This window comes from Trichomycterus rosablanca, chromosome 13, assembly GCF_030014385.1.
Source record: "Trichomycterus rosablanca isolate fTriRos1 chromosome 13, fTriRos1.hap1, whole genome shotgun sequence".
NCBI classification, from domain to species: Eukaryota; Metazoa; Chordata; class Actinopteri; order Siluriformes; family Trichomycteridae; genus Trichomycterus; species Trichomycterus rosablanca.
In genome coordinates this window covers 3,995,323-4,016,509 of record NC_086000.1, presented here as the reverse complement: position 1 = coordinate 4,016,509, position 21,187 = coordinate 3,995,323, and the positions used below count along the sequence as shown (strand labels likewise).

The following is a 21,187-nucleotide window of genomic DNA, read 5'->3' as shown; positions in this document are numbered from 1 at the left end:
ATGAGCTTCACATCACCAAATTCTTGGTGCTGCACCACAAAAAAAATCTAAAGCTCAAAGGACGTTTGTTGCTGATTAATGAGCTGCTTGTCAGCAGAGGCGTCCATGTAGGTCAGAACATTAGAAAAATAGGCTGTATGAGGGGAGAAATGGCCCAAACTTTAGCTGCCTTGAATAATTTCCCCTGGTAGAAGGGATATTTTTAGGGAGGCTGTAGTGTGGAGTCTGTAACTTTTAATAAGGCCTTGAGGCTTTAATGTACTTCAGTGTGTGTTACTGCATTGCACCTAGAGATTCCGAAAAAGTCAGTCCCACTGCGACCTTGACCAGGAAAAGAAAATGACTCTTTAAATGAGATGCCAGTTTTCGAACAGTTTGTTTTCAGTCTAATCTGTGAGGAATTTCCAGGACGAGGTGTATTTCTTTGCATTTCCAGCACTGTCACTGGTCCCACCCCGATCCTGACCTCCCGACCGGGACGAAGGTGTTTTTGAAAGTGTATGGAGTTTTGTATGTTCTCCCATCCGCAAACTCATACAGAATGTGAACGGCTGGCGCTGAATTCGTTTACACATGAGTACATAAATTAGTAAGTCATTGGGTGTGACGCTCTGTGATGAATTGTTTCTGCCTTTCACCTACTGGACGCACCGTGACCCTGTCCAGGATTAGAAGATGACGCACTGGCACTGGTCCCACCGTGATCCTGACCAGGACATAGCTGTTTGTGAAAGTGTAAGCGAATACATGACTTGAGGGGGGGTCCGTTCATGCTTTCGTTCACCGTGTGTAAGGAGTTTTGTATGTTCTCCACATTCGCGTAACCCTTCCCCCACAAAACCGTACAGAATGTATGAGTACTTGAATTAGTCATTTGGTGTGACGCTCTGTGATGGATTGTTTCTGCATTTCGCCTACTGGACGCACCGTGACCCTGTCCAGGTCCACGCGCTTGGTGGAAACGAGTGGGGAAATGGTTTCACTGGGCACACCAGATGGCCAAAAGTATTCGGTCACCACTTGGAATTATTAAACTCATGCGTTTGCAGGTGTATACAATCAGTTCTATTGAACAAGCGCTTTGCTTCTACGTTAGTGCGAACAGTTTGGGGAAGGTCGCTTTTTTTTTTTTCTAAATGTGCACAGATTCGGTCCAAAAAATTCAGTCCAGCTAGGGGCTCGTGATGTCCACCGAGCTCAGGTGGGAGGAGCGCGCGACGGACCGTGCGCGCGTGCTGCCTTTGTGTGTGCGCGCGCGCTCCGCGTATGCTTATAAACCGCCTCCTAGAGCCAGAAATATTCAGCCGACCGTCGGGACTCAGCAGCAGCAGCGACCGGGACCGTCGGAAGTCTCTTATACAGGTCGTGTGGGTGTTGCGAAACATTTCTGATCCACTTTAAGGTGGCGACGCTGTTTGAGGTCGCTTGGTCACTTCTGATCGGGGAAAATCGTGCGTGATCGTGGGCGTCGTAACAGTCTGATGGCTGCGCATCCCGACTGCAGCTCGTGGATGGATTATTTGGGATGAGGAGGAACTTTGAGATGTTGAGATGTGCGATTGAGATGTAGGATAAGTTCGCACTACGACTACCCGACTTTCAAAGTCGTCAGATCTTACAACTTGATCTCTTGTAGTCGGGAGTCTTTAAGCGGAGGAGCGCGTCTTTCACCAGGAGGAATCGCAAACGAGTCTGTCTGTCTGGTCTTCCAAACTACGTTTCGTCGCGAACACTCTCCAGGATCCGGAGTCGCCGACAGGTCCTGATATTTCGAGTCTCTTGGGTCGCGTCTTTGAGCAGTTCACGCCGATTTTCGAGCCGATTTTCCGACCGTCGGTGATCTTCCAAATCCAAAACAGGACGAGGCATTAGGAACACCCGGACCGAACCCCAAACCCAGGATGTACGCGTGTGGATTTGTGAGTTTGACGATCATATGCGCACTAATGCACGGTTTCTCTGCTGCTGGTCAAGGTAAATTGTGGTCAGATCTCATGTCAGTGGACACACCAATGCATTCAGATTCCTTTCACTAATTTAATGCATTTCTGTTCAGCAGAAAAATGCAACCCTGGGTGCAGTCCGGACCGCGGGGTTTGTGACCATGGTGTGTGCAGGTATGCTGATCCTTCATTCTTTTATTCATTATTTTTAACTGACCACTTCATCCTGGACAGCCTCACATCCCGGACAGGGTGCCAATCTATTGCACTCACACATTTACCCATTTGGGGCAATTTAACGCAGTCAATCCACCTTTTGCATGCATTTGTGCTCTGAGTACCCAAAGAAAATACAAGCTAACAAACTGGAACCCAGATCCTAAGGACCCAAGATCAGGTGCAGCACACTTTACCAGCCACCACTGCCAAACGTATGTGAACACCTGACCACCAGCTTGTTTAACGTCCATTCATTAATTGTCAGGGTCAGGGTCGCGGTGGGTCTGGTTTGTTTGGCGAAAGGCAGGAAATGCTCCAGACAGGTCGCTAGTCTATCACAGGCTAGACACACACACACACACACACTCCACATAGACACAGGGAGAACATGCAAACTCCACACAGAATGGACTCTGGCTGCCTGGCTAGGGAATTGAATTTGTGCCTATTTAAATAAAAGAGCATTTAAGCATTGGACGTTCCACCTTCAAAGTTCCAATTCATCCCAAAGGTGACTGATAGGGTTCAGGTCAGGTATCTGTAGCCATGGAACTTCCACCATCCCAAACTATGTACTGTGTACTGTGGGAGGAAACCGGAGCGCCCGGAGGAAACCCACACAGACACGGGGAGAACATGCCCGGACCGCTCCACATCGAACCCAGGATCTTCTTGCTGTGAGCTGACAGTGCTTTTTGAGGGGTGATAAACAATATTTTGGTTTGTGTTTGTACCTGCTGCTCTCAGTAAATAAACAGAAAACCAAATTGACGCCGCTGTAATGTATTTGAATAAATGTAGCCCTGAAAATACACCTGCAGTGCAGCGACATTGTTTGTAAATGCCACATTAAAAGGTCACAGTTCCAGGAAATTGCCTGGCTTTAGATTTATGCACTGCTCCAATATTAAAGATTTAATCATTCAGACTACATATTAATATACGATGTTTTTCAGGTGCAGACCAGGCTGGCAGGGTTCAGCATGTGAGCGGTGCGTTCCCTTCCCAGGCTGTCTTCATGGGACGTGTGAGAAAGCCTGGCAGTGTGTATGCGAGCAGGGCTGGGTGGGCAGTCAGTGTGACCGAGGTGAGTCTCATATCCTGTTGATACATCGTCAACATCCTGAGGCAGATGATGCAATAAGAGATAACGTGTTTGTGTGTGTTTTTATTTATATATATACAGTGTATCACAAAAGTGAGTACACCCCTCACATTTCTGCAGATATTTAAGTATATCTTTTCATGGGACAACACTGACAAAATGACACTTTGACACAATGAAAAGTAGTCTGTGTGCAGCTTATATAACAGTGTAAATTTATTCTTCCCTCAAAATAACTCAATATACAGCCATTAATGTCTAAACCACCGGCAACAAAAGTGAGTACACCCCTTAGTGAAAGTTCCTGAAGTGTCAATATTTTGTGTGGCCACCATTATTTCCCAGAACTGCCTTAACTCTCCTGGGCATGGAGTTTACCAGAGCTTCACAGGTTGCCACTGGAATGCTTTTCCACTCCTCCATGATGACATCACGGAGCTGGCGGATATTCGAGACTTTGCACTCCTCCACCTTTCGCTTGAGGATGCCCCAAAGATGTTCTATTGGGTTTAGGTCTGGAGACATGCTTGGCCAGTCCATCACCTTTACCCTCAGCCTCTTCAATAAAGCAGTGGTCGTCTTAGAGGTGTGTTTGGGGTCATTATCATGCTGGAACACTGCCCTGCGACCCAGTTTCCGGAGGGAGGGGATCATGCTCTGCTTCAGTATTTCACAGTACATATTGGAGTTCATGTGTCCCTCAATGAAATGTAACTCCCCAACACCTGCTGCACTCATGCAGCCCCAGACCATGGCATTCCCACCACCATGCTTGACTGTAGGCATGACACACTTATCTTTGTACTCCTCACCTGATTGCCGCCACACATGCTTGAGACCATCTGAACCAAACAAATTAATCTTGGTCTCATCAGACCATAGGACATGGTTCCAGTAATCCATGTCCTTTGTTGACATGTCTTCAGCAAACTGTTTGCAGGCTTTCTTGTGTAGAGACTTCAGAAGAGGCTTCCTTCTGGGGTGACAGCCATGCAGACCAATTTGATGTAGTGTGCGGCGTATGGTCTGAGCACTGACAGGCTGACCCCCCACCTTTTCAATCTCTGCAGCAATGCTGACAGCGCTCCTGCGCCTATCTTTCAAAGACAGCAGTTGGATGTGACGCTGAGCACGTGCACTCAGCTTCTTTGGACGACCAACGCGAGGTCGTTTCTGAGTGGACCCTGCTCTTTTAAAACGCTGGATGATCTTGGCCACTGTGCTGCAGCTCAGTTTCAGGGTGTTGGCAATCTTCTTGTAGCCTTGGCCATCTTCATGTAGCGCAACAATTCGTCTTTTAAGATCCTCAGAGAGTTCTTTGCCATGAGGTGCCATGTTGGAACTTTCAGTGACCAGTATAAGAGAGTGTGAGAGCTGTACTACTAAATTGAACACACCTGCTCCCTATGCACACCTGAGACCTAGTACCACTAACAAGTCACATGACATTTTTGAGGGAAAATGACAAGCAGTGCTCAATTTGGACATTTAGGGGTGTAGTCTCTTAGGGGTGTACTCACTTTTGTTGCCGGTGGTTTAGACATTAATGGCTGTAAATTGAGTTATTTTGAGGGAAGAATAAATTTACACTGTTATATAAGCTGCACACAGACTGCTTTTCATTGTGTCAAAGTGTCATTTTGTCAGTGTTGTCCCATGAAAAGATATACTTAAATATCTGCAGAAATGTGAGGGGTGTACTCACTTTTGTGATACACTGTATATATATATATATACGTATATATACAGTGTATCACAAAAGTGAGTACACCCCTCACATTTCTGCAAATATTTCATTATATCTTTTCATGGGACAACACTATAGACATGAAACTTGGATATAACTTAGAGTAGTCAGTGTACAGCTTGTATAGCAGTGTAGATTTACTGTCTTCTGAAAATAACTCAACACACAGCCATTAATGTCTAAATGGCTGGCAACATAAGTGAGTACACCCCACAGTGAACATGTCCAAATTGTGCCCAAATGTGTCGTTGTCCCTCCCTGGTGTCATGTGTCAAGGTCCCAGGTGTAAATGGGGAGCAGGGCTGTTAAATTTGGTGTTTTGGGTACAATTCTCTCATACTGGCCACTGGATATTCAACATGGCACCTCATGGCAAAGAACTCTCTGAGGATGTGAGAAATAGAATTGTTGCTCTCCACAAAGATGGCCTGGGCTATAAGAAGATTGCTAACACCCTGAAACTGAGCTACAGCATGGTGGCCAAGGTCATACAGCGGTTTTCCAGGACAGGTTCCACTCGAAACAGGCTTCGCCAGGGTCGACCAAAGAAGTTGAGTCCACGTGTTCGGCGTCATATCCAGAGGTTGGCTTTAAAAAATAGACACATGAGTGCTGCCAGCATTGCTGCAGAGGTTGAAGACGTGGGAGGTCAGCCTGTCAGTGCTCAGACCATACACCGCACACTGCATCAACTCAGTCTGCATTAGTCGTCATCCCAGAAGGAAGCTGACGCACAAGAAAGCCTGCAAACAGTTTGCTGAAAACAAGCAGTCCAAGAACATGGATTACTGGAATGCCCTGTGGTCTGACGAGACCAAGATAAACTTGTTTGGCTCAGATGGTGTCCAGCATGTGTGGCGGCGCCCTGGTGAGAAGTACCAAGACAACTGTATCTTGCCTACAGTCAAGCATGGTGGTGGTAGCATCATGGTCTTGGGCTGCATGAGTGTTGCTGGCACTGGGGAGCTGCGGTTCATTGAGGGAAACATGAATTCCAACATGTACTGTGACATTCTGAAACAGAGCATGATCCCCTCCCTTCAAAAACTGGGCCTCATGGCAGTTTTCCAACAGGATAACGACCCCAAACACAACCTCCAAGATGACAACTGCCTTGCTGAGGAAGCTGAAGGTAAAGGTGATGGACTAAACCCAATTGAGCACCTGTGGCGCATCCTCAAGTGGAAGGTGGAGGAGTTCAAGGTGTCTAACATCCACCAGCTCCGTGATGTCATCATGGAGGAGTGGAAGAGGATTCCAGTAGCAACCTGTGCAGCTCTGGTGAATTCCATGCCCAGGAGGGTTAAGGCAGTGCTGGATAATAATGGTGGTCACACAAAATATTGACACTTTGGGCACAATTTGGACATGTTCACTGTGGGGTGTACTCACTTATGTTGCCAGCCATTTAGACATTAATGGCTGTGTGTTGAGTTATTTTCAGAAGACAGTAAATCTTTACTGCTATACAAGTTGTACACTGACTACTCTAAGTTATATCCAAGTTTCATTTCTATAGTGTTGTCCCATGAAAAGATATAATAAAATATTTGCAGAAATGTGAGGGGTGTACTCACTTTTGTGATACACTGTATATATACAGTATATATATATATATATATATATATATACAGGGGTTGGACAAAATAACTGAAACACCTGGTTTTAGACCACAATAATTTATTAGTATGGTGTAGGGCCTCCTTTTGCGGCCAATACAGCGTCAATTGGTCTTGGAAATGACATATACAAGTCCTGCACAGTGGTCAGAGGGATTTTAAGCCATTCTTCTTGCAGGATAGTGGCCAGGTCACTACGTGATGCTGGTGGAGGAAAACATTTCCTGACTCGCTTCTCCAAAACACCCCAAAGTGGCTCAATAATATTTAGATCACTTTCATGTTCATTAAACCAATCTTTCACCAGTCTTGCTGTGTGTATTGGTGCATTGTCATCCTGATACACGGCACCACCTTCAGGATACAATGTTTGAACCATTGGATGCACATGGTCCTCCAGAATGGTTCGGTAGTCCTTGGCAGTGACGCGCCCATCTAGCACAAGTATTGGGCCAAGGGAATGCCATGATATGGCAGCCCAAACCATCACTGATCCACCCCCATGCTTCACTCTGGGCATGCAACAGTCTGGGTGGTACGCTTCTTTGGGGCTTCTCCACACCGTAACTCTCCCGGATGTGGGGAAAACAGTAAAGGTGGACTCATCAGAGAACAATACATGTTTCACATTGTCCACAGCCCAAGATTTGCGCTCCTTGCACCATTGAAACCGACGTTTGGCATTGGTACGAGTGACCAAAGGTTTGGCTATAGCAGCCCGGCCGTGTATATCGACCCTGTGGAGCTCCCGACGGACAGTTCTGGTGGAAACAGGAGAGTTGAGGTGCACATTTAATTCTGCCGTGATTTGGGCAGCCGTGGTTTTATGTTTTTTGGATACAATCCGGGTTAGCACCCGAACATCCCTTTCAGACAGCTTCCTCTTGCGTCCACAGTTAATCCTGGTGGATGTGGTTTGTCCTTCTTGGTGGTATGCTGACATTACCCTGGATACCGTGGCTCTTGATACATCACAAAGACTTGCTGTCTTGGTCACAGATGCGCCAGCAAGACGTGCACCAACAATTTGTCCTCTTTTGAACTCTGGTATGTCACCCATAATGTTGTGTGCATTGCAATATTTTGAGCAAAACTGTGCTCTTACCCTGCTAATTGAACCTTCACACTCTGCTCTTACTGGTGCAATGTGCAATTAATGAAGATTGGCCACCAGACTGGTCCAATTTAGCCATGAAACCTCCCACACTAAAATGACAGGTGTTTCAGTTATTTTGTCCAACCCCTGTATATATACTGTATATATATATATATATATATATATATATATATATATATATATATATATATATATATATATATATATACAGTGTATCACAAAAGTGAGTACACCCCTCACATTTCTGCAAATATTTCATTATATCTTTTCATGGGACAACACTATAGACATGAAACTTGGATATAACTTAGAGTAGTCAGTGTACAACTTGTATAGCAGTGTAGATTTACTGTCTTCTGAAAATAACTCAACACACAGCCATTAATGTCTAAATGGCTGGCAACATAAGTGAGTACACCCCACAGTGAACATGTCCAAATTGTGCCCAAAGTGTCAATATTTTGTGTGACCACCATTATTATCCAGCACTGCCTTAACCCTCCTGGGCATGGAATTCACCAGAGCTGCACAGGTTGCTACTGGAATCCTATTCCACTCCTCCATGATGACATCACGGAGCTGGTGGATGTTAGACACCTTGAACTCCTCCACCTTCCACTTGAGGATGCGCCACAGGTGCTCAATTGGGTTTAGTCCATCACCTTTACCTTCAGCTTCCTCAGCAAGGCAGTTGTCATCTTGGAGGTTGTGTTTGGGGTCGTTATCCTGTTGGAAAACTGCCATGAGGCCCAGTTTTCGAAGGGAGGGGATCATGCTCTGTTTCAGAATGTCACAGTACATGTTGGAATTCATGTTTCCCTCAATGAACTGCAGCTCCCCAGTGCCAGCAACACTCATGCAGCCCAAGACCATGATGCTACCACCACCATGCTTGACTGTAGGCAAGATACAGTTGTCTTGGTACTTCTCACCAGGGCGCCGCCACACATGCTGGACACCATCTGAGCCAAACAAGTTTATCTTGGTCTCGTCAGACCACAGGGCATTCCAGTAATCCATGTTCTTGGACTGCTTGTCTTCAGCAAACTGTTTGCGGGCTTTCTTGTGCGTCAGCTTCCTTCTGGGATGACGACCATGTAGACCGAGTTGATGCAGTGTGCGGCGTATGGTCTGAGCACTGACAGGCTGACCTCCCATGTCTTCAACCTCTGCAGCAATGCTGGCAGCACTCATGTGTCTATTTTTTAAAGCCAACCTCGGGATATGACGCCGAACACGTGGACTCAACTCCTTTGGTCGACCCTGGCGAAGCCTGTTCCGAGTGGAACCTGTCCTGGAAAACCGCTGTATGACCTTGGCCACCATGCTGTAGCTCAGTTTCAGGGTGTTAGCAATCTTCTTATAGCCCAGGCCATCTTTGTGGAGAGCAACAATTCTATTTCTCACATCCTCAGAGAGTTCTTTGCCATGAGGTGCCATGTTGAATATCCAGTGGCCAGTATGAGAGAATTGTACCCAAAACACCAAATTTAACAGCCCTGCTCCCCATTTACACCTGGGACCTTGACACATGACACCAGGGAGGGACAATGACACATTTGGGCACAATTTGGACATGTTCACTGTGGGGTGTACTCACTTATGTTGCCAGCTATTTAGACATTAATGGCTGTGTGTTGAGTTATTTTCAGAAGACAGTAAATCTACACTGCTATACAAGCTGTACACTGACTACTCTAAGTTATATCCAAGTTTCATGTCTATAGTGTTGTCCCATGAAAAGATATAATGAAATATTTGCAGAAATGTGAGGGGTGTACTCACTTTTGTGATACACTGTATATGTATGTATATATATATATATATATATATATATATATATATATATATATATATATATATATATATATATATATATATATATATATACTGTGTGTATATATATATATATATATATATATATATATATATATATATATATATATATATATATATATACACACAGTGTATCACAAAAGTGAGTACACCCCTCACATTTCTGCAGATATTTAAGTATATATTTTCATGGGACAACACTGACAAAATGACACTTTGACACAATGAAAAGTAGTCTGTGTGCAGCTTATATAACAGTGTAAATTTATTCTTCCTTCAAAATAACTCAATATACAGCCATTAATGTCTAAACCACCGGCAACAAAAGTGAGTACACCCCTTAGTGAAAGTTCCTGAAGTGTCAATATTTTGTGTGGCCACCATTATTTCCCAAAACTGCCTTAACTCTCCTGGGCATGGAGTTTACCAGAGCTTCACAGGTTGCCACTGGAATGCTTTTCCACTCCTCCATGACGACATCACGGAGCTGGCGGATATTCGAGACTTTGCGCTCCTCCACCTTCCGCTTGAGGATGCCTCAAAGATGTTCTATTGGGTTTAGGTCTGGAGACATGCTTGGCCAGTCCATCACCTTTACCCTCAGCATCTTCAATAAAGCAGTGGTCGTCTTAGAGGTGTGTTTGGGGTCATTATCATGCTGGAACACTGCCCTGCGACCCAGTTTCCGGAGGGAGGGGATCATGCTCTGCTTCAGTATTTCACAGTACATATTGGAGTTCATGTGTCCCTCAATGAAATGTAACTCCCCAACACCTGCTGCACTCATGCAGCCCCAGACCATGGCATTCCCACCACCATGCTTGACTGTAGGCATGACACACTTATCTTTGTACTCCTCACCTGATTGCCGCCGCACATGCTTGAGACCATCTGAACCAAACAAATTAATCTTGGTCTCATCAGACCATAGGACATGGTTCCAGTAATCCATGTCCTTTGTTGACATGTCTTCAGCAAACTGTTTGCGGGCTTTCTTGTGTAGAGACTTCAGAAGAGGCTTCCTTCTGGGGTGACAGCCATGCAGACCAATTTGATGTAGTGTGCGGCGTATGGTCTGAGCACTGACAGGCTGACCCCCCACCTTTTCAATCTCTGCAGCAATGCTGACAGCACTCCTGCGCCTATCTTTCAAAGACAGCAGTTGGATGTGACGCTGAGCACGTGCACTCAGCTTCTTTGGACGACCAACGCGAGGTCTGTTCTGAGTGGACCCTGCTCTTTTAAAATGCTAGATGATCTTGGCCACTGTGCTGCAGCTCAGTTTCAGGGTGTTGGCAATCTTCTTGTAGCCTTGGCCATCTTCATGTAGCGCAACAATTCGTCTTTTAAGATCCTCAGAGAGTTCTTTGCCATGAGGTGCCATGTTGGAACTTTCAGTGACCAGTATGAGAGAGTGTGAGAGCTGTACTACTAAATTGAACACACCTGCTCCCTATGCACACCTGAGACCTAGTAACACTAACAAATCACATGACATTTTGGAGGGAAAATGACAAGCAGTGCTCAATTTGGACATTTAGGGGTGTAGTCTCTTAGGGGTGTACTCACTTTTGTTGCCGGTGGTTTAGACATTAATGGCTGTGTATTGAGTTATTTTGAGGGAAGAATAAATTTACACTGTTATATAAGCTGCACACAGACTATTTTTCATTGTGTCAAAGTGTCATTTTGTCAGTGTTGTCCCATGAAAAGATATACTTAAATATCTGCAGAAATGTGAGGTGTGTACTCACTTTTGTGATACACTGTATATATACACACATATAAATGAACACACACACACACACACACACACACACATACAGTGTATCACAAAAGTGAGTACACCCCTCACATTTCTGCAGATATTTAAGTATATCTTTTCATGGGACAACACTGACAAAATGACACTTTGACACAATGAAAAGTAGTCTGTGTGCAGCTTATATAACAGTGTAAATTTATTCTTCCCTCAAAATAACTCAATATACAGCCATTAATGTCTAAACCACCGGCAACAAAAGTGAGTACACCCCTAAGAGACTACACCCCTAAATGTCCAAATTGAGCACTGCTTGTCATTTTCCCTGCAAAATGTCATGTGATTTGTTAGTGTTACTAGGTCTCAGGTGTGCATAGGGAGCAGGTGTGTTCAATTTAGTAGTACAGCTCTCACACTCTCTCATACTGGTCACTTGAAGTTCCAACATGGCACCTCATGGCAAAGAACTCTCTGAGGATCTTAAAAGACGAATTGTTGTGCTACATGAAGATGGCCAAGGCTACAAGAAGATTGCCAACACCCTGAAACTGAGCTGCAGCACAGTGGCCAAGATCATCCAGCGTTTTAAAAGAGCAGGGTCCACTCAGAACAGACCTCGCGTTGGTCGTCCAAAGAAGCTGAGTGCACGTGCTCAGCGTCACATCCAACTGCTGTCTTTGAAAGATAGGCGCAGGAGTGCTGTCAGCATTGCTGCAGAGATTGAAAAGGTGGGGGGTCAGCCTGTCAGTGCTCAGACCATACGTCGCACACTACATCAAATTGGTCTGCATGGCTGTCACCCCAGAAGGAAGCCTCTTCTGAAGTCTCTACACAAGAAAGCCCCCAAACAGTTTGCTGAAGACATGTCAACAAAGGACATGGATTACTGGAACCATGTCCTATGGTCTGATGGGACCAAGATTAATTTGTTTGGTTCAGATGGTCTCAAGCATGTGTGGCGGCAATCAGGTGAGGAGTACAAAGATAAGTGTGTCATGCCTACAGTCAAGCATGGTGGTGGGAATGCCATGGTCTGGGGCTGCATGAGTTCAGCAGGTGTTGGGGAGTTACATTTCATTGAGGGACACATGAACTCCAATATGTACTGTGAAATACTGAAGCAGAGCATGATCCCCTCCCTCCGGAAACTGGGTCGCAGGGCAGTGTTCCAGCATGATAATGACCCCAAACACACCTCTAAGACGACCACTGCTTTATTGAAGAGGCTGAGGGTAAAGGTGATGACTGGCCAAGCATGTCTCCAGACCTAAACCCAATAGAACATCTTTGGGGCATCCTCAAGCGGAAGGTGGAGGAGCGCAAAGTCTCGAATATCCGCCAGCTCCGTGATGTCGTCATGGAGGAGTGGAAAAGCATTCCAGTGGCAACCTGTGAAGCTCTGGTAAACTCCATGCCCAGGAGAGTTAAGGCAGTTCTGGGAAATAATGGTGGCCACACAAAATATTGACACTTCAGGAACTTTCACTAAGGGGTGTACTCACTTTTGTTGCCGGTGGTTTAGACATTAATGGCTGTATATTGAGTTATTTTGAGGGAAGAATAAATTTACACTGTTATATAAGCTGCACACAGACTACTTTTCATTGTGTCAAAGTGTCATTTTGTCAGTGTTGTCCCATGAAAAGATATAATAAAATATTTGCAGAAATGTGAGGGGTGTACTCACTTTTGTGATACACTGTATATATATATATATATATATATATATATATATATATATATATATACAGTGTATCACAAAAGTGAGTACACCCCTCACATTTCTGCAAATATTTCATTATATCTTTTCATGGGACAACACTATAGACATGAAACTTGGATATAACTTAGAGTAGTCAGTGTACAGCTTGTATAGCAGTGTAGATTTACTGTCTTCTGAAAATAACTCAACACACAGCCATTAATGTCTAAATGGCTGGCAACATAAGTGAGTACACCCCACAGTGAACATGTCCAAATTGTGCCCAAAGTGTCAATATTTTGTGTGACCACCATTATTATCCAGCACTGCCTTAACCCTCCTGGGCATGGAATTCACCAGAGCTGCACAGGTTGCTACTGGAATCCTCTTCCACTCCTCCATGATGACATCATGGAGCTGGTGGATGTTAGACACCTTGAACTCCTCCACCTTCCACTTGAGGATGCGCCACAGGTGCTCAATTGGGTTTAGTCCATCACCTTTACCTTCAGCTTCCTCAGCAAGGCAGTTGTCATCTTGGAGGTTGTGTTTGGGGTCGTTATCCTGTTGGAAAACTGCCATGAGTGCCAGTTTTCGAAGGGAGGGGATCATGCTCTGTTTCAGAATGTCACAGTACATGTTGGAATTCATGTTTCCCTCAATGAACCGCAGCTCCCCAGTGCCAGCAACACTCATGCAGCCCAAGACCATGATGCTACCACCACCATGCTTGACTGTAGGCAAGATACAGTTGTCTTGGTACTTCTCACCAGGGCGCCGCCACACATGCTGGACACCATCTGAGCCAAACAAGTTTATCTTGGTCTCGTCAGACCACAGGGCATTCCAGTAATCCATGTTCTCTGACTGCTTGTCTTCAGCAAACTGTTTGCGGGCTTTCTTGTGCGTCAGCTTCCTTCTGGGATGACGACCATGCAGACCGAGTTGATGCAGTGTGCGGCGTATGGTCTGAGCACTGACAGGCTGACCTCCCACGTCTTCAACCTCTGCAGCAATGCTGGCAGCACTCATGTGTCTATTTTTTAAAGCCAACCTCTGGATATGACGCCGAACACGTGGACTCAACTTCTTTGGTCAACCCTGGCGAAGCCTGTTCCGAGTGGAACCTGTCCTGGAAAACCGCTGTATGACCTTGGCCACCATGCTGTAGCTCAGTTTCAGGGTGTTAGCAATCTTCTTATAGCCCAGGCCATCTTTGTGGAGAGCAACAATTCTATTTCTCACATCCTCAGAGAGTTCTTTGCCATGAGGTGCCATGTTGAATTTCCAGTGGCCAGTATGAGAGAATTGTACCCAAAACACCAAATTTAACAGCCCTGCTCCCCATTTACACCTGGGACCTTGACACATGACACCAGGGAGGGACAACGACACATTTGGGCACAATTTGGACATGTTCACTGTGGGGTGTACTCACTTATGTTGCCAGCTATTTAGACATAAATGGCTGTGTGTTGAGTTATTTTCAGAAGACAGTAAATCTACACTGCTATACAAGCTGTACACTGACTACTCTAAGTTATATCCAAGTTTCATGTCTATAGTGTTGTCCCATGAAAAGATATAATGAAATATTTGCAGAAATGTGAGGGGTGTACTCACTTTTGTGATACACTGTATATATATATACAGTATATATATATATATATATATATATGCGTGTGTGTGTGTATATGTACAATATATGTATATATATATATGTGTGTGTGTGTGTATAGATGTAAATATATATATATATGTGTATTTTTTTTATATAGACACCCGTCTGTGTTCATCCAGACCGTGTCCCGGCAATTCGACCTGTGTTGAAACAGGCGAGGGTGGATTCCTCTGTATCTGTCCTCCCGGGTACACGGGCAAAAGCTGCCAGCTGAGGAACGGACCGTGCCTGACGAACGGGTAAAACGATCATGTTTTATTTTTTAATGTTTTATTTATTTTTTACTGTTTTTGCAGTAAATGAGGACCAAGTCCATACTAGTGCAGATGGTTTCTGACTTGTGGGATGAATTGGAATGTCGACTACAATTTAAATGCTATTTTTTGACTGAATGGGCTTCCCAAAAGAGTGGAGACTGTTTCAGCACTAAATGAGAACCAAGTTCATACTAATGCTGATTAAGGTTGTCAGATGCTAAGGTGTCCACATACTTCTGCACACATACTAAGACCATTTGGCCTGTCGACTCTCGTTTTCAGCTCCCCGTGTCAGAACGGCGGCACCTGCGTGGACCATAACGGCTCCGACGTTCGCCCGTCCTGCCGCTGTCCCCCCGGATTCACTGGAGATTTCTGCGAGATCGAAACAGACACGTGCGAGCCGAACCCGTGTCGGAACGGCGCCACGTGCAGGGATCACGGACGGACCTACACCTGCGTTTGCCCCCCTGCTTTCTCCGGCCCCGTGTGCAACGTCAGCCTGGTTTCATGCTCTGACAGGACCTGCGCCAACGGAGGCACCTGCTTAAACCAGACCGTCGGCCGGACCCGATGCGTCTGCCCGCCGGGCCTGACGGGACCCTGGTGCGACTTTCACGTCGTCAGGTTCAAACCTCCGAGCACCGGTCACCATCCCAAGCGGTACACTCTGCCGGCTCACGCCTTCGACAGGCTCCTGCGGTCCCCTCGGCGGGAGCTCCTGAAGGTCACCGTGAAGGAGACGGTGCATTCTTCCAGTCCGCTGATCACCCGCAGCCAGATCGTCTGCTTCGCCGTTCTGGGTCTGCTGACCTGCCTGGTGGTGTTGGGAACCACGGGCATCATCTTCTTCAATCGCTGCGAGTCTTGGCTGGCTAATGCCAAGTACAGCCAGCTGGTACGCCAGCAGAGGGACCTCCTAGGGGCCGAGGGTGGGGAGCGTCCCATAAACGTCATCCTGCCCGAGAAAATCAAGCTGAACAAATACGGGAAGCAGTACACCTCTATATAAGCCTGTTTATATGGAGATCCGTATCGTGCACGGAGTGTCATGCACCATTCAGCCAGCAGAGGTCGTTTTTTACACTGCTCCTGTCCCAACTTTTTTTTAACATGGTGTATTTATTACGTTAAGTGTGTGTGTGTGTGTGTGTGTGTGTGTGCAGAATCATTGCAGTTGGGGTTTGTAAGCAAACGATTCTTGACACGTCGGCTTTTGTATATAGAATCATACAAACTTCAGTTTCATAAAAGTTGGGACAGTGTGTAAGATGCTTATAAATATATAAACAGAAAGTAGGGATTTGAACATTTTACCCTCTGACACGTGTGCAGTAGCCGACCATATGATTCATATGGAGATCCGTATTGCGCGCTGATCAGCCAGCAGAGGTTGTATTTGCAGCATTTTTGAGGAATCTCTGGGAACTAGCCAATCATTCTCCCTTTAGTCGCCCAGCCTGCCGGTAGCAGAGCTGAAATTTGAACTCGCGAGTGTGCTAGTGTGTGCAGTAGTTGACCGCTTCTTCTTACTTGCATGAGGGGGGTTCATATGGAGATCCGTATCGTGTACGGAGAGTAATGCATCGATTTTTAGTCTTACTTCTCCCAACTTTTTTTAAACATGGCATGTTGTTTAATAATGCAAAACTTTAAACATGGTCTCTACAGTTATAATTAAATGAGGTTAAAAGGGATTTGTAAAGTATTTTGGGTTGTTTTATAAGAGTACTGTCCCAATTTGTTGTGGAATTGAGATTTATACAGTCCTGACAGCTCTGAATATAAATATAAACAGATGTGTTATCTATGGCAGAGCTGCCATTCATGAACCTTCTGTATGGAAGAACAGTATACCAAGATGCATCAGGTGGTGTAAGGAACACCAACCCTGGACCTCTGAGCAGCAAAGAAACGTAATACAATCTGATTATTTAGTTTCAGCTTGTCTTCTACATCTGGACAGATCTACGGACGCCTTCAGCGTGTTAAACATGAGGTCATTTTACAGGACAGGTGCACGGTGCAAACCTTTGTTCTTAATGAAGTTCTGTGTTGTAATTACCACAGCATGCACATTTAACTGTCAAGTTTATTTTGAGAAGCTATACAAATACCCAAGTCGGTTTGTTGAACATTACAAGGTGCGCAGTATAGCCAAAAGTATGTGGACACCTGATCAGAAGCTATTGGACGTCCTGTTTAAATCAAGCTTTGAAGCGTATCCCTGACTTATTATGACTGATGTATAAATTTGGTAGCAATGGGTGTGACAAACACCTGAACTTGAACCTGAATAATTACAAAGGGTGTCCAAATACTTTTGGTCATATAGTGTATATTTGGTTTGCTTTACTGGTTTGTATAGAGAAGGAAGAAATAAATATGGACATGAGAATTCCAGTAGGTGCATTGTGTATTTATGAAGAAACAGCCAGATGTTTTCCACAGCTGTAGCTGGAGGTTCAGACCATCTCCGAGACCTTGGTGATAGAAAGCTTGCTTGACTGTACACAGTCTTCAACATGCTCACGTCTTCTTTTTTTTGTTTGTTTCTTTTGTGTCTGGTGGGTTACCAATTAGAAGCTTGTGGGTTCATATCCCGGCTCTCTGGCATGCATTCACTGTTGGGCCCTTGAGCAAGGCCCTTTGTTGTCTCAGTTCCAGGGGACGTGACCATGCACGCTGACCTGGGGTCTTCCAAACAAGCTGGGATTTGCGAAGGAAGAATTTCAATGTGCTGTATGCTTATATATACTGTATGTATATATGACAAATGAAGGCGTTCCATCTGCCATGGGTTATCTTATTATTCTCCCTTGGTACATGGTAGAAAACCGCTGTTCCATGTACTTATTCCACTGTTCTGGTCTGCATTTAGGGATTTTTTGGGTTTGTTTTAATAGCGTTTGCAGCAAAATGATACTTTGCTGCCTCCTTGTGGCGCTGCTGGTGTGTCAACAAAAATACCTGATCATAAACCTGTTGGATATCCAATTCCTAAACCCTATTTTGCGTCCATATTTATATTAAATCACATTTATAAAAGCATTTAATTTTCTGCAAACGCTTTCTGCAATATTTTGGAATGTGTCTCTTGGAACTTGTGCTCATTCAGACCAAGGAGCGTTTGTAAAGTCATGTTATACTGTTAGAAGAAAGGCCTGGTTTGCAACCAACATTTCAATTCCAATGTACTGTGTTTAATGTTTCCCATTCAATTTTAAAACCTCCTTTTCCCAGCATACATCAGTGGATCATTTCTAAGCAAAATAAGTAATAAAGGATGTCACAAGGTTTGCAGGAGCAGCAACTGGACACGTTGATCATAGCTTTACCTGTGGGATGAAGATGGAAACCCTCTCTATCTACAAGTGACTGCTATGTCTACAGATCAGAACCCGTAGGTAAGCCTGGTAAGAAATGTTAGTAGGTCATCTGGCTGGGCTGGATGGCTACATGGACAACAATTGGCTGTTGTTCATACAGGGTGAGGAGCCGGGACCTCATAACCGATGCAATTACGACCTCTGCTGGCTGGGTGATGGCACCTGTACAGAGTCGAGGTATAATGCGTTGATCAGGGTGAGGCTCTCCGTACACAAAGCTGATCCGCATATGAACTCGGCCCTGTGCAGGTAAGAAGATAGTTTTGGGTCTTTTATGTAAATAAACACAAAAGGAGCTTAAATAAAATCACATTTTTGTAAAACATGGAGTGATTTGTTATCTATTATGCATCACACACATAAAAAAAAGTAATTCTACCTTTGCTTGGTCATTCAGTCCACCTGTTAACCAATTTTAATTGGTCTGGTGATGATACAGATGATGGCAGTTACAGGGTTGTAACAATTTCTGCCACTATTCTTTTCTGTGACTGAATTATTATCTGTTAACATGAACTACTGGAACAGTGCTCTCGTGCTAATCCAAAAACCAGGAGAAAACAAACTGCTGGAACAGAGCAGAAAGAGGCCTTTGCTCTGAAATGCCGACAGACATCAGCACATAATGCCAAGCTTGCTGGGCTGTAAACAGTGAATCCTGTGTTCCTGCAGCTTTTACTAAACAGCCGAGATGTGTTTGCTGTTTTTTGGATGACATCTGACCACCATCCAGACATAATTCCAGACAGGTGTGTTGTTTTTTAGTCTTGTGTTGTTAACAGCTGCTGGACAAGGAGAACTGACCATTTCTTTTCTCCGTCCAGCGACGGATTCCTACAGAGAGCTGAAACACGTACGGAGGATCACATCTTTCTTTCCTTTGACTAGAGATGTAACGATGCACCACAAGACAGTTAAAAATCAGTGCACATGTGACACGATTCGAATCGGTTATTCATTTCAGATGAATTGATATTCGGTTTAAACAGCAGAGGGCACTGGCGCTATATATATTTTTTTAAATAAAGGGACGTTCATTATTTAGATAAATAAAAGATGAGCACAAATACAATCTTTTATTTTATTTTAAAGAGAAATAATAAAAGGAAACTTTGTCATAATTTGTCTTCAATTTCATTTTGTTTAAAAAATCGGAGAAAAATTGTATCGTGAACCCAGTATCGTGAATTGTATCGCATCGTGGGTAGATGGTATCGATACATCCCAACCTTTGACACAGCCAGCAGTGTTAGCTGAGCACATGACCAGACTAACGGCTACTTAGTTACACTTGTTGTAGCCAGTGTAGCCTAGTGGTTAAGATACTGGACTAGTAATCCAAAGGTTGCTGGTTCAAGCCCCACCACTGCCAGGTTGCCACTGTTGGGCCCTTAAGCAAGGCCCTTAACCCTCAATTGCTTAGACAATATACTGTCACAGTAGTGTAAGTCTCTTTGGATAAAAGTGTCCGCTAAATGCTGAAAATGTAAATGTAAATATAACGGTTAACCCATCCTGGAGAACGTTAGCTGCTAAAAGGAAGTCGTATAGTGGTGGCTAATGTAGCTAAATGCTAAACCGCCTTCTTAAAACTGTTACACTTAAGTAAATCTCAAAAGTTTAGCTTTTTTTTTCTTCATAGCAATGCTAACTTAGCATTTCTAGCACCAAGGACAGGTCCAAATTCTATTGCATTCGATATTTGAGTCCCTAGATGGCGCAAGATATTAAAATTCGTTAATAAAAAAAACGTCCTCTCTTTAGCACTGACCTTAGCTAAACGTCTATCAAAAATGTTCTCGGTTTAGCCTTTCTGCTACATTTTTACCCATGTTTTCCTTCCAGATTTTGAAGTAGTTGGTTCAAAAGTGACCAAAATTGACCTTCATTCATTGTTTACCAGTGAAGTCCAGATTAAATTGAAGTGTTTACAGTCCAATTTTGAAGCTATTCATGGTGCTGCATCAAATTAGCCTTTTTTTTTTTTACCACTGTGCCTCAATAGTCTTTCTTTAATCTCAATGTAACCGTCGCCAATTCGAGTTTCACAGAGACCCGTACAGGTCTACTGTGCACTGAGAGCCACATTATGAATTTAATTCAATTCAGTTCAATTCAATTTGATCATTATGCTAGTACAGAGTTCTACAGAGTAATGAAATGCCGTCGAGCTGCTTCTCCAATACAGTGATAAAGAATTAAGAATATTCAAGACGTTTTAAGAAACTCAGAGACACAAAGACCACAGCCATGAATTTATTTATTTATTTATTAGGATTTTAACGTCATGTTTTACACTTTGGTTACATTCATGACAAAAAGGGTAGCTACTCATTACACAAGATTCATCAGTTCACAAGTTTAGTATTAAACACAGTCACGGACAGTTTTTGTGTCTCTAATTCACCTCACTTGCACACCTTGAACTGTGGGAGGAAACCGGAGCTCCCTGAGGAAACCCACGCGGACACGGAAAGAACATACAAACTCCACACAGAAAGGACTCAGACCACCCCACCTGGGGATCGAAACCAGGACCTTCTTGCTGTGAGGGGGCAATGCTACCCACTTAGCCACCATGTATAAGTTCCTCAAGAAGTCTGAAGGGTTTACTGAACATATATTAGTTCACAATACACACTTGTGGTGTAGAAAGCTCTTCAGTGTCATCTAACTTTGTTGATTTGATTGATAGCCATTGTCTTATCTATGCCCTTAGACATGGTTAGTTTGACCGCACACACTAAAAAATACATGGAAATGCGGTCTGTCTAAAATGCCCAGTTTTACATTAGAGAGAATCTGAATGG

At 44.3% G+C, this 21,187-nt stretch overlaps 1 protein-coding gene across 1 annotated transcript; it reads left to right on the top strand.

Moving 5' to 3' along the window:
• The first annotated feature begins 1,184 nt into the window (after positions 1 to 1,184).
• LOC134325642 (protein delta homolog 1) lies at positions 1,185 to 16,153 on the top strand. Its single transcript, XM_063007888.1, has 5 exons — positions 1,185 to 1,362; positions 1,801 to 1,903; positions 3,119 to 3,249; positions 14,829 to 14,970; positions 15,271 to 16,153. The coding sequence occupies exons 1-5, from the start codon at positions 1,185 to 1,187 to the stop codon at positions 15,998 to 16,000; spliced, it is 1,284 nt and encodes a 427-aa protein (XP_062863958.1). The 3' UTR covers positions 16,001 to 16,153.
• Positions 16,154 to 21,187: the final 5,034 nt, after the last annotated feature.